Here is a 13,600-nt window from a genome sequence, read left to right on the forward strand (position 1 = left end):
GGAGGACCACACGATCTCGTGCAACCAAGAATCATTCGTTCCTAGTAGTACAAAAATATGCGTAAACTATCCGGCCCCTCGCGCCTCCAAGGGGACGTGACGCCACTCCAAACAGAAAAAAAAGCCGCACTCATTAACCCCCACTGACAACCGGGCCCCATGCCACCCCGGTCCCACGCGCCAGAGAAGTAACTCCTACCAACCCCGGATGTGGTCCCGGGACCAGATCAAATCGACAGCTGGGCCCACGGCTTGCCTCACGGGACAAACAAACACGCCACAGTAGACGCCATTCCTCGCCCGGGCCCGCATGTCATCCGGACGCGGCCCAATCTGGGTACGGACGGCCGGATGCGCGGGCGCCGATCGGACGGCCAGGAGCAGCCCGTGGGATATTATCGCGTCCACGAATAATATAAGGCTACGACGAGTCAACAAGAGGGCCAAAAAAATCACGGGGAAAAAAACTGCGGACAAGAGAGGAAGCGAGCGCTGCAGCAGCAGGAGCAAGGTGAAGGTGAGATCTCCAATCCTTCCAGAAGCTTCCGGATTCCTTGACCCCTTCACCAATTCCCAGCCGCTGCAGATGCGCGCGGACTGCCTCTAGGTGGCGGCGGTGGAAGGGAGCTTCGGCAGACAAGGGGGCCTGCCTTCATACGTACGTACGGCTGGGGCCTTCGTCCGCGCGCGCGCAGCCAGTTCCTCGATCTACCGCGAGGTGAGCTCTCCCCGACGCTTCTAGATCCCTTCCGGGTGCTCATCGGTTGCATTCACTCGATTCGCGCTCGCGCGTGGGGGGGTTTTTGTGGGGCTGCTCCACTCAGCTGCTAAAATTCAGCTCGATTTCGTCAGTCCAAGTGACGCTGCCGGGTATCTCCAGCAATTTTTCTTCGTTTCATCGCGCTGAGTATTATAATGATTGGATTGGATTCGGTAGGTGCGCGCGCGGGCGTGCGTGGTCCGTCTCCACCTGTGGGTGGATTAAGCGCCACGAATTTCGTTCGCTCTGATGCTTACGCTTATAGTGCTAGTGCTTGCTTACTTCGATTTCCTCATGGAAGTGACCGCGCATCGCATCAACCTTGATCGGCTGAGCCGCTGGTTGGAACTGAATTAACTGCTAGCCTTTGGCCCTTCTCTAGCTTTAGTTCTAGACTAGATGCCTCTGTATGCGACGGTGGAGGGAATCCCATTGGATTGGATTTGTGTTGGTGTTGCTCTAATGAGTACCGGTTTACGGATTTCTACCTGCCTGTTGTTTTACAGTACTATTGCAATTTGCAAAGTGAACCCTACTTCTGGGGTCGTTTTTTTGGCGTTCCAGCCATTTCACTTCTACTATCATCTTCTGCACGTATGTCAGTATGATCCTTCTGCGCTTTGGAATAGAATGAAGACGGTTTTATTTTCGGTAGTACGAAGAATGGTATGCAATTTAATGAGCACACATTTTCTTAGTACTAGTTTTTTAAGTGATTAAATATTGCACATGCATATATTTTATGATTATAAGTAAACCTTCTTCATTTACTGGATACGGCACTCATAATATGGCCCCTCCTGAGACAATGCTTCTTGCTCTGGTACTTTCGTATCCAAAACTATGAAATGTGCCAACTTAGTGCTTTTGCCCATGCTTTGCTGTAAAACCCATACCAAGTGACTACGCTTAGCTCAGCACTTTAGTTTCTCATCTTTTGGCAAAAAGTCCTGTTATGTTTGGTTTCTTTTGTTTGTTCTCAACTCGAACCTTGGTGTGTCTACTTCCTTATGCACTGGTGTGAACCTCTAAGATTTATTTGCAGGCTAGCTTTTCCATTTCTTGAAAAATGGGAAGAAGCCAATTTCTATGTATAATAGAGCTTTCTTTGGCACCTCATAAATCTTAATTCTTGTCCATACATACACTTCGCAATTTGATACGTCATAAATATTCCATAACCTCTTATCCTCAACCATTACTAGTACACCAGTCCATCTTCAACATCAATACAACTGGAATTGAGATATCTAATCAGAGAAACCACAATTATTGTGTTGTGTAAATGTGCGATGCATTTTTTTTGTTGTAAGCCAAAATCACAGAAGTTGTTGCCTGCAGTTTCTTCATTGTCATTTGCTGGATTTGTTTTGAGTTCCTCATAAATGTAGTACTTAAGGCCAAGGTTTTTAAGTCGCAGAGCCAATCGAGTTGCCAGCCCTCCTGCTCGGTGATTAGTTGACGAAAGTTGCTGTATAGTCGCTGGGTAGTCACGAGTCGCCCTGATTTTGAGAAAACGACTTGGTGATTAGTCGGCGGCTATACAGCAACTAATCAGCAACTCAAAAAACTTACTTAACGCCATTTCTTTCTTTCTCAGTAAACTGCTCGCGTCTTTGTTAATTTTGCATTGTCTAATATCTTACTCTACCTTCAACAGTTCTATCTGGCAGGACTAGAAGAATCTCTCCAGAGAAGTTGCTGCCCTTTGTTGTTCAGTACGTTTGCCTCAATTTTTGAATTCTGGAGAAGAGCTGCATCTGTTCACTGTCAAGATGTCCATTGAAGAAAGGAAATTAAATTTGATAAACAAGACCACTGCATTAAATCCTAATGCGGTGGAGTTTGTTCCTTCATGCCTCAGATCTGTGAGCGATGCTTCAAACAGACCCGACACAACCAAGTTTCATGTCTCAGGGTCCTCGAAGGATACCAGTGCAGACAAACCAGAGTCCGCTGTACCAAGTAACCCTGATGAAGAAGCACATCGGTACTGGCAAGACCAGCTTCCAGATGATATTACCCCTGATTTCAATGTTCTTGGACAAGATGAGACTCCTGGACATGACAGTCTTTCACTCGCGGGCTTGTCAATGAATGATGGATTTGCTTCTTCAATATTTTCTCCAAACCAGACACCGAGAATGCACCATGCTTCTCCTTTCGTTAGGGACGCACTAGGTGCACGCGCAAAGATTGAATTTCCTGGCCCAGAACAGCCACAAGGTACTATTATGAGTCCAACTGCAAGTACTATGAGTCCAACTGCTGCTCCCTGGGTAAAGACAGTAAGAAATGGTGGACAATATGGTGGTGCAAACAGAAGGGATGCTAGTCACTACAATGGAGATTCTAGCATTGGTACATTTATTTATGAGTGTAATTTTCTTTAAGGAAGGTGGTTTTATAAACGCTAACCTCTTCCCTTGGAATTCAGGATCCCCACTGCAGTCTGATGCTTATTACAGAAACCGGCGTAGCTTTAGGTCAACTATGGACATCATGACTCAGCTGGAGGTCTGTCTTCATTAATCCATCATCCAAATCATCTCTTCTTTTTAAATTTCTATCTTCCCAAGGCTCCTACTGTCCCTGTGCTTGGGTTCGCAAGAATCACTAAAAAAGGAACTTGCTGTGGCTCTAACCAGGTGCCTATTTTCACATTTTTAAGGCTAACTAATGTGTTTTCATATAGTAGCAAAGTGTTTGCGTTTTTAAAGTGGTAATGAACTGCATAGTGTATGGTTTTACAATTTACGTCTACTATGAAGAAGTTCAATATCAGCTAAGCTGTCTGTTATAGCTTATGACAAAACTTGGAACGTTTTGTAATAGCACCTGTTGTTTGAGTGAGTGTTAGCATAATGAATAGACCTTGCTTGTTGTGTCATCCAATTCATGCAAGTGTACACCATCATCATGCACTATTTGGTTATATCCACTCACTAATCTGGAATACATATTCAATTGATTTTGTACTCAATGACGAGCTATAGGAATCTCATATGTCTTGAACTTTTTGGTTGCTTGCTTGCTATCCTTGACAAAATTTTGTGCCAAATGTTTGGCAAGCATCAAATTGGTCATAGTGATCTGTTAGCCAGATCCAGCCGCACCCACAAGTGTGACAAGGTTTGGCAACAAATATAGTTGTGAAATGTGAGGTATGGTGCTACCATGGTGTAGGCCACAGGTTTGGCGAAGAACCAAACACTGGTCTAAGAAAGTTAAGCATGCCTAACTCATGTGTGGCGAGTTGTGGCAAGTAATTATGCACCATCTTACTACAGAAACTAGCCTGCCATGGTATCTCTACTGAACTATGTACTTAAAACGAGTACTCCGTATATTATATGAGACTCTACCTACGTATGAGTTACTTGAGTAGTGATGTGAAACCTAAGTATAAACTTGGTGAATTCCTTATGTTGCCCTAATTTGGAACCACTAGACACTTTCTCTTGGTGTACAGGACTACAAGCCACTGATAAAAAATATGCATGTTGTTAGACAGGTAATTATCAGTGCTAGATACGCTACTGTGCAACTGATGTATCAGTCTCCGTAAATGATGTTTTGGTGAATCTTCTAATATCACTTGCTTGCGTTTTCATTGGACTTTCTATGAAGCCCAGAAAACTAGAACGACTTCTATTAATAGTGATTATGACAAATCACTCTGATTATCTGTGGAACAAGTTCATGATAGAAACTGACTTGTAAAACATATCGTATAGTCATTATACAAAGTGTTAATTCTCTGTTGTAGTCATCATGATCTATTAGTTCAGATCAATCAAATTATTTTATACCCTAGAATGTACCGAACATAATTTCATTGATTATTATGAAGTTAATCTCCTGACAAAAAATATCTCCTATTTTATTCACTACAATATAATGAAACCTTGGCTCACATATGTACTTTGTGACCTAACAGCCATGTTGAATGTTGATGCCAAATTAGTTATCTGATCTGTCCGTGGGTCAACAAAACCAATATGTTTTAATTTACTCTGGAATATTCATCTGCATAGCGATCTGCTTTAAACACTTGTTTTAATACTATCATTTGTTCTATAGCAGAATAAAGTTGATGGACGACTCAATCAGAATCTCAGGTCACTGTCATTTGGACATTCAAGTCCTCCATCACCAGTATCATATACTCAAAATGGTCTTGCGAACTATAACAAAGAGGCCTTTGGTCTGCCACCAAACAGTACATATAGATCTCATTCAGCTATATTCACAGATGATATGATTTCACCTTCAGCTGGCCGGGAACGTTTATCCCTAGATTCTCCAAGAGGGAGGTACAAGACAACTAATTTGCCTGTTCTTGGTCTTGGTTCAAGCAGAGGCTCTCAGCTGCTGGGTGGCTCATACAATGGTAATCATGGTATGGTCTCAAACAATACACTGCAAAACGCTGCTGGAGTTCAAACAGGACCAACTTGGCTTGAAACAGATGCTACGGGTAGTGTTGTTGAATTATGCTACATGTTTTTTCATGAATCTGTGGCATCTTTCATGCCTAGTTGCCTTATTGTTTGAATTTTCTTATGACAGCGAACATGTTTTCGGAAAAGGATGACATTCATGATTTTGCAAGTTTAAGACATGCACTTCTTGAACAGGTAGATATATTACATTTTTTGGTAGAAGATGTAATACTCTGAGACACTAGATTATTGAAATTGAGCCCAAATTGTGGTGCATGCTTTTTATTTTCAATAGCATAGCCTTTTTTTTAATCTGTAAGAGAATATATATGGTAATGTTAAGTTAGTAAAAGTAGTCATTGTGAAGTACTAAAATAGTTCAGATAATTCAATTATGTCACAATTTTTCATTACTAGCATCTTCTGTTATACTGTAGTATAAGATGATTGTCACTTAGCATTTAGTAACAGTTGCAAAAACCTAGACCCGGAAATTATAGTTGCTCATGGTTGGTAGAATGAAATCACTACCCACTAAAATTACATTGCGTTGTCACTTGATATATAACAATACAAGAGTTCTTTGTAATGTGATCTCTAGCACGCTACATTGAGTTATAGACTAGTTATACTTTATATGGACCATTTCGCTATAAATATTAAATTTTGTTTTATGTTTCCTGTCGGTCATATAAGAACTGCACGTGAATCTTAAATACCCTGATTTTGGCGTTCATTTATGTGCCAGCTCAGTAGTAGCTTCTGAAAATACTGTTTGAATTGCGCGTATTGTTTTTTTCCGACTTCTGGTTATGTTTGCTCACAGTGCTGCCATCCACTGAAAATTTTAGCAGGATAGGCAAGCTTTTCTAACTGGTGGCAATCCTTTAGCAAAGGAACTAAATATTAAGGAGCTATACTCTATCCAAAGCAGATTAGATCAGGAGAAGGCTAGAGAAACTTTATATCAGCAGAGGTCAGCACCAATTTCTCCATGATGTCATCGCTTATTAATTGATTGTCATGTTTATATATATTCTTATGATGTTACTCCCGCCCTCCCTATGCACGTGACATCCTTGTTTTTCGTGTTTTAACTTTGACCGCTGATTTGACAAATAATACATGTGTCACGTGTTATAAAAATTAAACCATTAGAAACTTTATTCGAATACAAATTCAATGCTATAAATTTGGTAACATATGATCTACTCCCTCCGTCTATAAAAGGATGTCGAATATTTTTCTAAATTTGGATGTATCTATACACTAAAAAGTGTCTAGATACATCTAAATTTAAACAAACTTGCGACATTCTTGTATGGACAGAGGTAGTATATTTTGGTTGTCAAACTCAGACTTCGAAATAAATGGGGATGGAGTGAGTATCGTTGTATAATTAACACATCTACACATACAAACTGGTCTGTTTGTAATTTTGCACAATTCAAACTTCAAATGCCACACCAGGCTTTCTTGGTGAGCACGCAGTGGCTGGGCTTTTTATCCAAGATTACACTAGAACTCTATTTCGAGAGAACGCAAAAGCTTGCATCTCAATATATTTAACATTAAAAGATTATATTCTGAAACCATGATATGTTTGCATGTATTTTTTATTTATAAAACTTACTCCCTCCGTTCTGATTTAGTCTACATTCTAGAAAAAAAGAGACAAATTAGTATTGCATTTATTAGTAGTACTTAGATATGTGAACAACCAATCCAAGCTACATTGAAAATAACAATAACCAATAAAGAGAGCAAAATCACTTCGTTTTCAGTGATGTTGTTGACTAAAAGCTAGAATGTAGAGTATTTCAGAACAAATTTTGAGATTAGAATGTAGACTATTCCAGAACGGAGGGAGTATTTGAGATAAGAACTGTGCTCAGATACCGTCAACATAGTATGTTCATTATAGGGAAATACTATAATTCAACCCGTACAGATAGCTCGCATTGGTGTTTAAGATCTTGAAATTCAACAGTTAATGGCTAGATATTTTGTGTACCTTTACCCCATTAAGGAGTATTACTATGTACCTCCTTTTGAGGTAGCGCTGTAGCTTCATACTGTTACTCAATAAATCAGGACCAAATGGATAAACCCTGATGCTCTGTTGTGCGATAATTCTCACAGCATGATCTATCTTTCAAGATTGCTAAAAGAATTGTACACAAAAACTAATGCATTTGCCTGCTTTCACCAGATTCCAAATGCCAGAGTTGCAAGGTCTCATCCAGGAGCAGAATCCCCCCATCGACCTTTGTGGTCTTCATGCAAGCGAGGCGATGCAAGTCCTGAACTATGAACTCAACAACCGGAGGAAGATTGCTCGCTCCACCGGCCGCAGACTCCAAGCCATCATAATTGCAAGCGCCCGGACCCCTGCAAGGATGACCGCTGCTGTGGAGCAGTACCTGATGGAGCACGGCCTTCAGTACACGCAGGCGCAGCCAGGCATCTTCCGCGTCCTGCTGCAGTGAAGTACTAGCAAGATGTCGGCAGGCTCTAGATGTTTGTTGGACACGATCTGATGAAAGAAAAAAAGACAAAAAAAAATGACCTGTACTTCTGTATATGGCAGAGATGAGTAGCAGAATAGAAAATGATACAGCAACAATAGTGGGTTGTAATGTCGGTATATCAAGTTTTTTGTCAGCAAATATGTTGTAAAATTTGCGGAATTAGGTGATATGTTCTTTCACAGTGATTGTGGAAGTGTTGCATCTCATTCTATGGCGGGGTTGAACTATGTGTCTACGTTATGACCAGCTGACGACCTGCAGGGCTTTTGTGTAGCTGCCCACAAATTATCCCGACCGAAGAAGGTACATTCCCTGACGTCGTTCTACGGTTCTCCTTTGAGGCTTTGTTCAGTTCCATGGGTTTGCTTTCACATGTGGTTTACATCCAGGCGGGATTATAGTTGATCCCTCCCTGCCACTCTTTTCCCCGCCAGGGTTTTAGAGCATCTCCAATCGCTCCCCCGAGAGTCCCCCAGGACCCCTTTCTTATTGCTGGTGCTGCCTTTTTCTCCCACTTGTCCCTCAAGAGCCAAAATTATGTTGGATTGGGCCATTTTTTCGCCTGCTGATCCCAAGAGGGGGCAGGGGCAGGGCTCCGGCAAGTCCTGTCGGCGTCGCAGCACACTCTCTTCCACAAGTTCTCTCTCCCCACCTCTCCGCCGTGCTCTCCGCCACCTCCACCACCGCCCCCCCTCCACTTCTCCCCTGTCCATAGAAAAGTTGTTCGCCGCCGCCTCCACCACCGCCTCCCCTCCACTTCTCCCCCGTCCATAGAAAAGTTATTCGCCGCCGCGCCAACCTCCTCTCTGCTGCCCGCGGGTCTGCGGCTATTCGCCGGTCCAGAAACTCCATGGTCGACTGCATTTCTACCGCGCCCCCGAGGTGTTCAGCCTTTTGCCTGCTCGGCCATGGAATGGGGCTAAAACGACGACGAAGAGCAGGCTTTCGCCGAACCGATGGAAAAGGAGGCTGAGGCGGACACCAAGGAGGAAGAGGAACATATGCAGACCTCACCTGCCTGGCCGGCCTGTGCGCGCGGAATGAGAAGCCGCGTCGTGGCAGCTCGACGCAAGGTCACCGGAAGTACAAGCCAAGGCAGCGTATGGAGGGCTACTGCATGTTGTACGCCGACTACTTCGCCGATGAACTATTGCACGACACGGCGGTGTTTCAGGATGAGCCGGACTCTCTTCCACGGCATTGTGGAGGCTCTCCAAGTTTATGATCCCTACTTCAAATGTAAGAAGGACTGCACCAGCATGGTAGGATTTTCTTCACTGCAAAAGTGTACGGTGGCTATGAGGTTGCTCACATACGGAGCTCTGGGTGACACGGCCGATGACTACCTGCACATGGCCGAGTCCACCGCCCTTGATTGCTTGTACAGGTTCTGCAAGGCTGTGGTGGTTGTGTTTGGACCAACATACTTGAAATCACGCAATGCCCAAGACATTGCTCGGATCCTTGCAATATATGAAGCAAGAGGATTCCCTGGGATGCTTGGAAGCATCGACTGCATGCATTAAAAATGGAAGAACTGCCCATTTTCTTAGCAGAGAATGTACAAGGGCCACAAGGGAGGTTGTATTGTCATACTTGAAGCATTAGCCACTCAAGATCTCTGGATTTGGCGCTCCTTCTTTAGTATGGCAGGATCCCACAACGATATCAACATGTTGGATTGTTCCCCTATCTTTGCCAAGCTTGTCGAGGGTCATGCTCCTCCAGTGGACTTTGAGATCAATGGGCACCACCACAACAAGGGATACTACTTGGCAGATGGCATCTATCGAAGATGGTCAACATTTGTGAAGACTATCTCGATCCTCTTCTCCCAAAGCATGCCAACTATGCCACACAACAAGAAGCTTGCTGAAAGGATGCCGGACGGGCATTTGGTGTGCTCCAATAGAGATTTGCAGTTGCAGTCACTGGCCTACTCCAGGTGATTCAGACAATCTAAGCAGGAGATTATAAGAGGGATGAGTACGAGCGTACTCAACAAATTCATTATAGGAAAGGGGTGTTTTATGCACTACCTACGGTACTAGACCAGAAAGTCATAGGCAAATGCAGGTTTTTGTAAGCATTTCTTGAAAAGGTTGCTTTTATTCTGAAGAGCTATGTCCGTCAGCCTTCACCGGGTGGCTAGAACTTCATGGAGTTCCTTTTCGGCCGCGTTCGCGGTTTCAAACCCGGAACAAGGAGTGACAGGTTACGATTTATACACTCTGCATAGGTGTGTTTCTTTACCCATTAGAGATCTTAACCTTGGTGCCAACCGGGCATCTTTCCCGTCCATACTTCCGTGGTGTGATGTCCGATATAAGGTCCTAGCCAATCATTGCATTTCTCCGCGACCCTACACACCCACCCTTGTTGCAGTTCTGACCTTGGGTCCTCGTCGGTCTGTTTCGACCTCGACTAATATCCCCGTTGGTCAGCATACCCCATTGGGTATCATCCGACCTCAATACCTTCGCCGGTCTTCTGCAACCCATCATAGACCACATAACCGTGAGGACTTAAAGGTTCCCCACCCATCCGGTTGTTCCCTCGGGACACAACTGCTACGATAAGCGCATCTGTTGATGTGCGAGCGGAAGAAATACAACTGACTACTCCGTCCCACTCCGAATCTTATGGTTAACACGGGTATTACGGCACAAGAATCACTGGACGACATTTGTTGTTAATCCTAGATGAATATAAACCCATTGCAATGGAACCTCCACCATACTCATACCATGGTTCCATTGCCCACCACATAGTCATATTCATAGTTGTGAAAATAATACTTTGCTTTTAAGGAAAGAGTGATAAGTATAGTACTTTGCAAGTAATTTGATAAAAAATACTCAAAGTGACATGAGCAAGCGATGAACTTGCCTGATGACTGCAAGGTAGTGCAGTTGGATTGTTTGGACTGATCCTGGTCCTCTGTTTTAAAAGATAGCATCATTGTCCAATAAGGGCAATGGTTAAAGATCCAAATAATGCATGCTTTAGGGTTTTAGTGTTGATTCCCCCCAGTGGATGTTTATTTAATATCAGAGTTGGTGAATAAGCACGATTTATGGATACTCCTTAAGAGCTATTTAAAATAATCTTTTGTTATTTTTAATAAAGAGTTTATTCAAAGAAATTATTTATTTTATTTGATTCAAATATTAAAATTAAGACGTGGCTTATATTCTCCTTTTTATTATTTAAAGGCTTAGAATTTCCTCATCCAATTTTGTTTGCAATATTTCTTAATATTCATTTTTTAAAATTTTGGTCCAATTATGATGAAAGTATTTGCTTTGAATAGAGCACAAAATTTTAAGTGGTCTACATATTTTTTTTCTAGAGTTTTTCTAGGGTTTTTTTAGATTTATTTCAAAATTAGAAATTAAACCTTATGGTCAAATGACCATTTTGCCCCCCGAGCCCACTGGTCAGACCGACCAAGTGGTTTGGTTGGACCAGCCTGTTGGGCTCGGCCCAAACCGATCACTCTCTCTCGCCCACTCGCTCGTACCCTAACCCTAATCCTCTCCTTCTCTCTCGCGACGCCGAGTCGCCTGCACCGTCGACGGCTTCTCCCGACCGTCTCCGGTGGTCTCTGGCGGCGGGGTTGGTCGCAATCGCTTCGCCTGGTGACGGCGCACCTTCTGGTCCACGTCGATCTGGAGATGGTGGTCTCCTCCGCTCGTCCCCGACCCTACTGCATATAGGGTTCGTGATGCGCGCGGCGATTCGCCTCACGCCGGCGTTCCTGGGCGCCAGGGCGATGCTCTGCGACTCACCGATGAGGTGCTGGGCTGCTGTGCTCGGTGTAGCCATAGCTTGGCCATGGCTTGGCACTACAGTGGCCAGGCTGTGCCACCGTGCCGTCGTGGATGCGTCTACAGCCCGATTGCTCGAGGTGTTCGCCTTCGATTACTCCCTCTCTTCTCCTCTTGTTCTCCAACCTCTCGAGCTACTGGCCAGGCTTCCCTCTTTGGGGTACTAGACATGCCATGTTGTTGCTGCTGCTGTCCTGGCCATGCTGTTGTTGCTTATTGCTACTATGCTGGCCATGCTGCTGTTGTTGCTTACTGCCGCTATGCCGTGGTGTGCTTGGATGCTAGCTTGGCCTGTTCTAATTGCTGTTGTTGCTCTAGCTTATCTTTACTGTTCCTATGGTTGCCTCATGTGGCTATTACTGCTAGCATTTCTTGCATTTCCTGTGGCCTCCTGTGCCAATGATGCCTGTGTGGTGTTGCTGTGAAGCTCTAGCTAATTCTAGGGCTTGCTTGGTTGGCATGTTGCTCCTATTCATCAATTTCTTGATGATGTGCTTCTGGATACAATTATATATTACTATTGTAATGTCTGGTGATGTATTGGTTGGCTATTTGCAGCTGTTCAGCAACTCCAGTGAGCTACTGATGCTATATCTTTTGTTTGCAAGCTCTAGTGATCATGTCACCAATTGCTTGATAATTACCTACTGCTTTATCTATCTATGCATGTTGCCTGATAAACTGTGCTATTGCTTGATGTGTATAGCTTCTCACCATGTACTGGTGGTTGCTTATGCTTTGAAAAGCATGTGTATGGATGCAGTGCTCTATCTGATGCTGGCCAAGCATCCCTGTTTGCCTAGCAGTTGACTAATCATTATCTGTGAAGTTTTATCTTCTTCAAGTGGATAATTGAGATGAACTGCTTTGCAGTAATGATTCTCTTACTTGTATTACTCAAGGTAGATGGATGCCAACTAATATTGTTGGGGACCCTAGCTTCACTTTGAACCCTATTGGGTAATGCTAATTGTGTATGCTTGTTTGTTTGGATGGTTTGGTGGTTGAGTTGGCCTTTGCAGTGATGAACTGCTAGCTTAGGTGGCTCCCACTACTGTTGGCTGTTGGGAAATTGGTATAGGCTTGTTGGGTGATCATATTTAATTTGCAGTAACCATTTGATGTTGAAAATACTTGCAGATATATATATAATCTGCATATCTGATGGTTTTAAAAGGGCTAGTGTAGTCTAGGTACCTTTGATAATTAATTTGGGATGGTTTCCTTCCTAATTCCATTTGGAAGATGCTACAGTCTGGTTGGCATAACCATGGTTTTGGATTGATCAAATCCCTAATCTTTGCCATTTGTACCAGGCTTCACTTGGTCTACTGACCAAATGATGATGAAACAGGGTAAATCCACCCTATGTGCTTGTGTTTGACATGTCTGTGCCAATTATGAACAAAACCATCTGGTTTGTTCATGATTGTTGGTATACCTCACTCCAGCTCCTAGATTTGTGCTGATGTAGAGGATGGCTTCAGTGTTGTTGGCTTGTGCTTACCCTTCTCCTCCTTACTAGCTTGTGTTGGTGCTACTTCACCATGATTTGGTTTGGCAGTGGCTTGTTCTTGGTGGAATAAGCACTAGAATTGTGTTGTTCTTGCTGTTCTAGCTGTTCTAGCTGTTGGTGCTTGTGTGTGCCGATGGATTTCTAGGGTTTGCTGCTGAAAAGGTTTTATACCACATGTCCATTGCTTCTTTGGTCGACATCAAGGTGTTGTAGTGGTGCTGACTAGCCCTGATGGTTGTGTGTTGTGCAGCATGCACACTGCCTTGTGAGCAGTGTGTGTGTTCCATGTTGGAACTTGAGTTTTTGGTTGGATCAGCTCGGCTGGTTTGAGCTTATCCTCCCTGTGGTAATTTCTTCTTGACATCCAAGTGGCATTACCACTTGGCAATTCAATGTGTATTTGTTTCATCTTTTGCAGGGATTCAAGATTATCAAGGTTTACTGGATGATCAAGAATACCAAAGGCAGTAGCTACGTTTTAGAATTGGTCACTTTATTTACTTGTAATTTTCCTTTTT

The 13,600-nt window shown here is 43.5% G+C and overlaps 1 protein-coding gene across 4 annotated transcripts; it reads left to right on the plus strand.

Annotated features, from left to right (window-relative positions):
- The first annotated feature begins 600 nt into the window (after positions 1–600).
- On the plus strand, positions 601–7,942 carry LOC124701597 (polyadenylate-binding protein-interacting protein 7-like). Of its 4 annotated transcripts, none has more exons than XM_047233688.1 (7): positions 601–718; positions 2,421–3,121; positions 3,198–3,277; positions 4,844–5,240; positions 5,333–5,400; positions 6,057–6,181; positions 7,418–7,942. In XM_047233688.1, the coding sequence occupies exons 2-7, from the start codon at positions 2,536–2,538 to the stop codon at positions 7,692–7,694; spliced, it is 1,533 nt and encodes a 510-aa protein (XP_047089644.1). In that variant the 5' UTR covers positions 601–718; positions 2,421–2,535; the 3' UTR covers positions 7,695–7,942. The 4 variants fall into 4 exon arrangements, with proteins under 4 accessions (XP_047089644.1, XP_047089646.1, XP_047089645.1 ...); XM_047233690.1 differs by having other exon boundaries at positions 6,060–6,181; XM_047233689.1 differs by having other exon boundaries at positions 4,847–5,240.
- The last annotated feature ends 5,658 nt before the right edge of the window (positions 7,943–13,600 follow it).

The sequence above is a fragment of the Lolium rigidum genome, chromosome 3 (genome assembly GCF_022539505.1).
Source record: "Lolium rigidum isolate FL_2022 chromosome 3, APGP_CSIRO_Lrig_0.1, whole genome shotgun sequence".
Classification (NCBI taxonomy): domain Eukaryota; kingdom Viridiplantae; phylum Streptophyta; class Magnoliopsida; order Poales; family Poaceae; genus Lolium; species Lolium rigidum.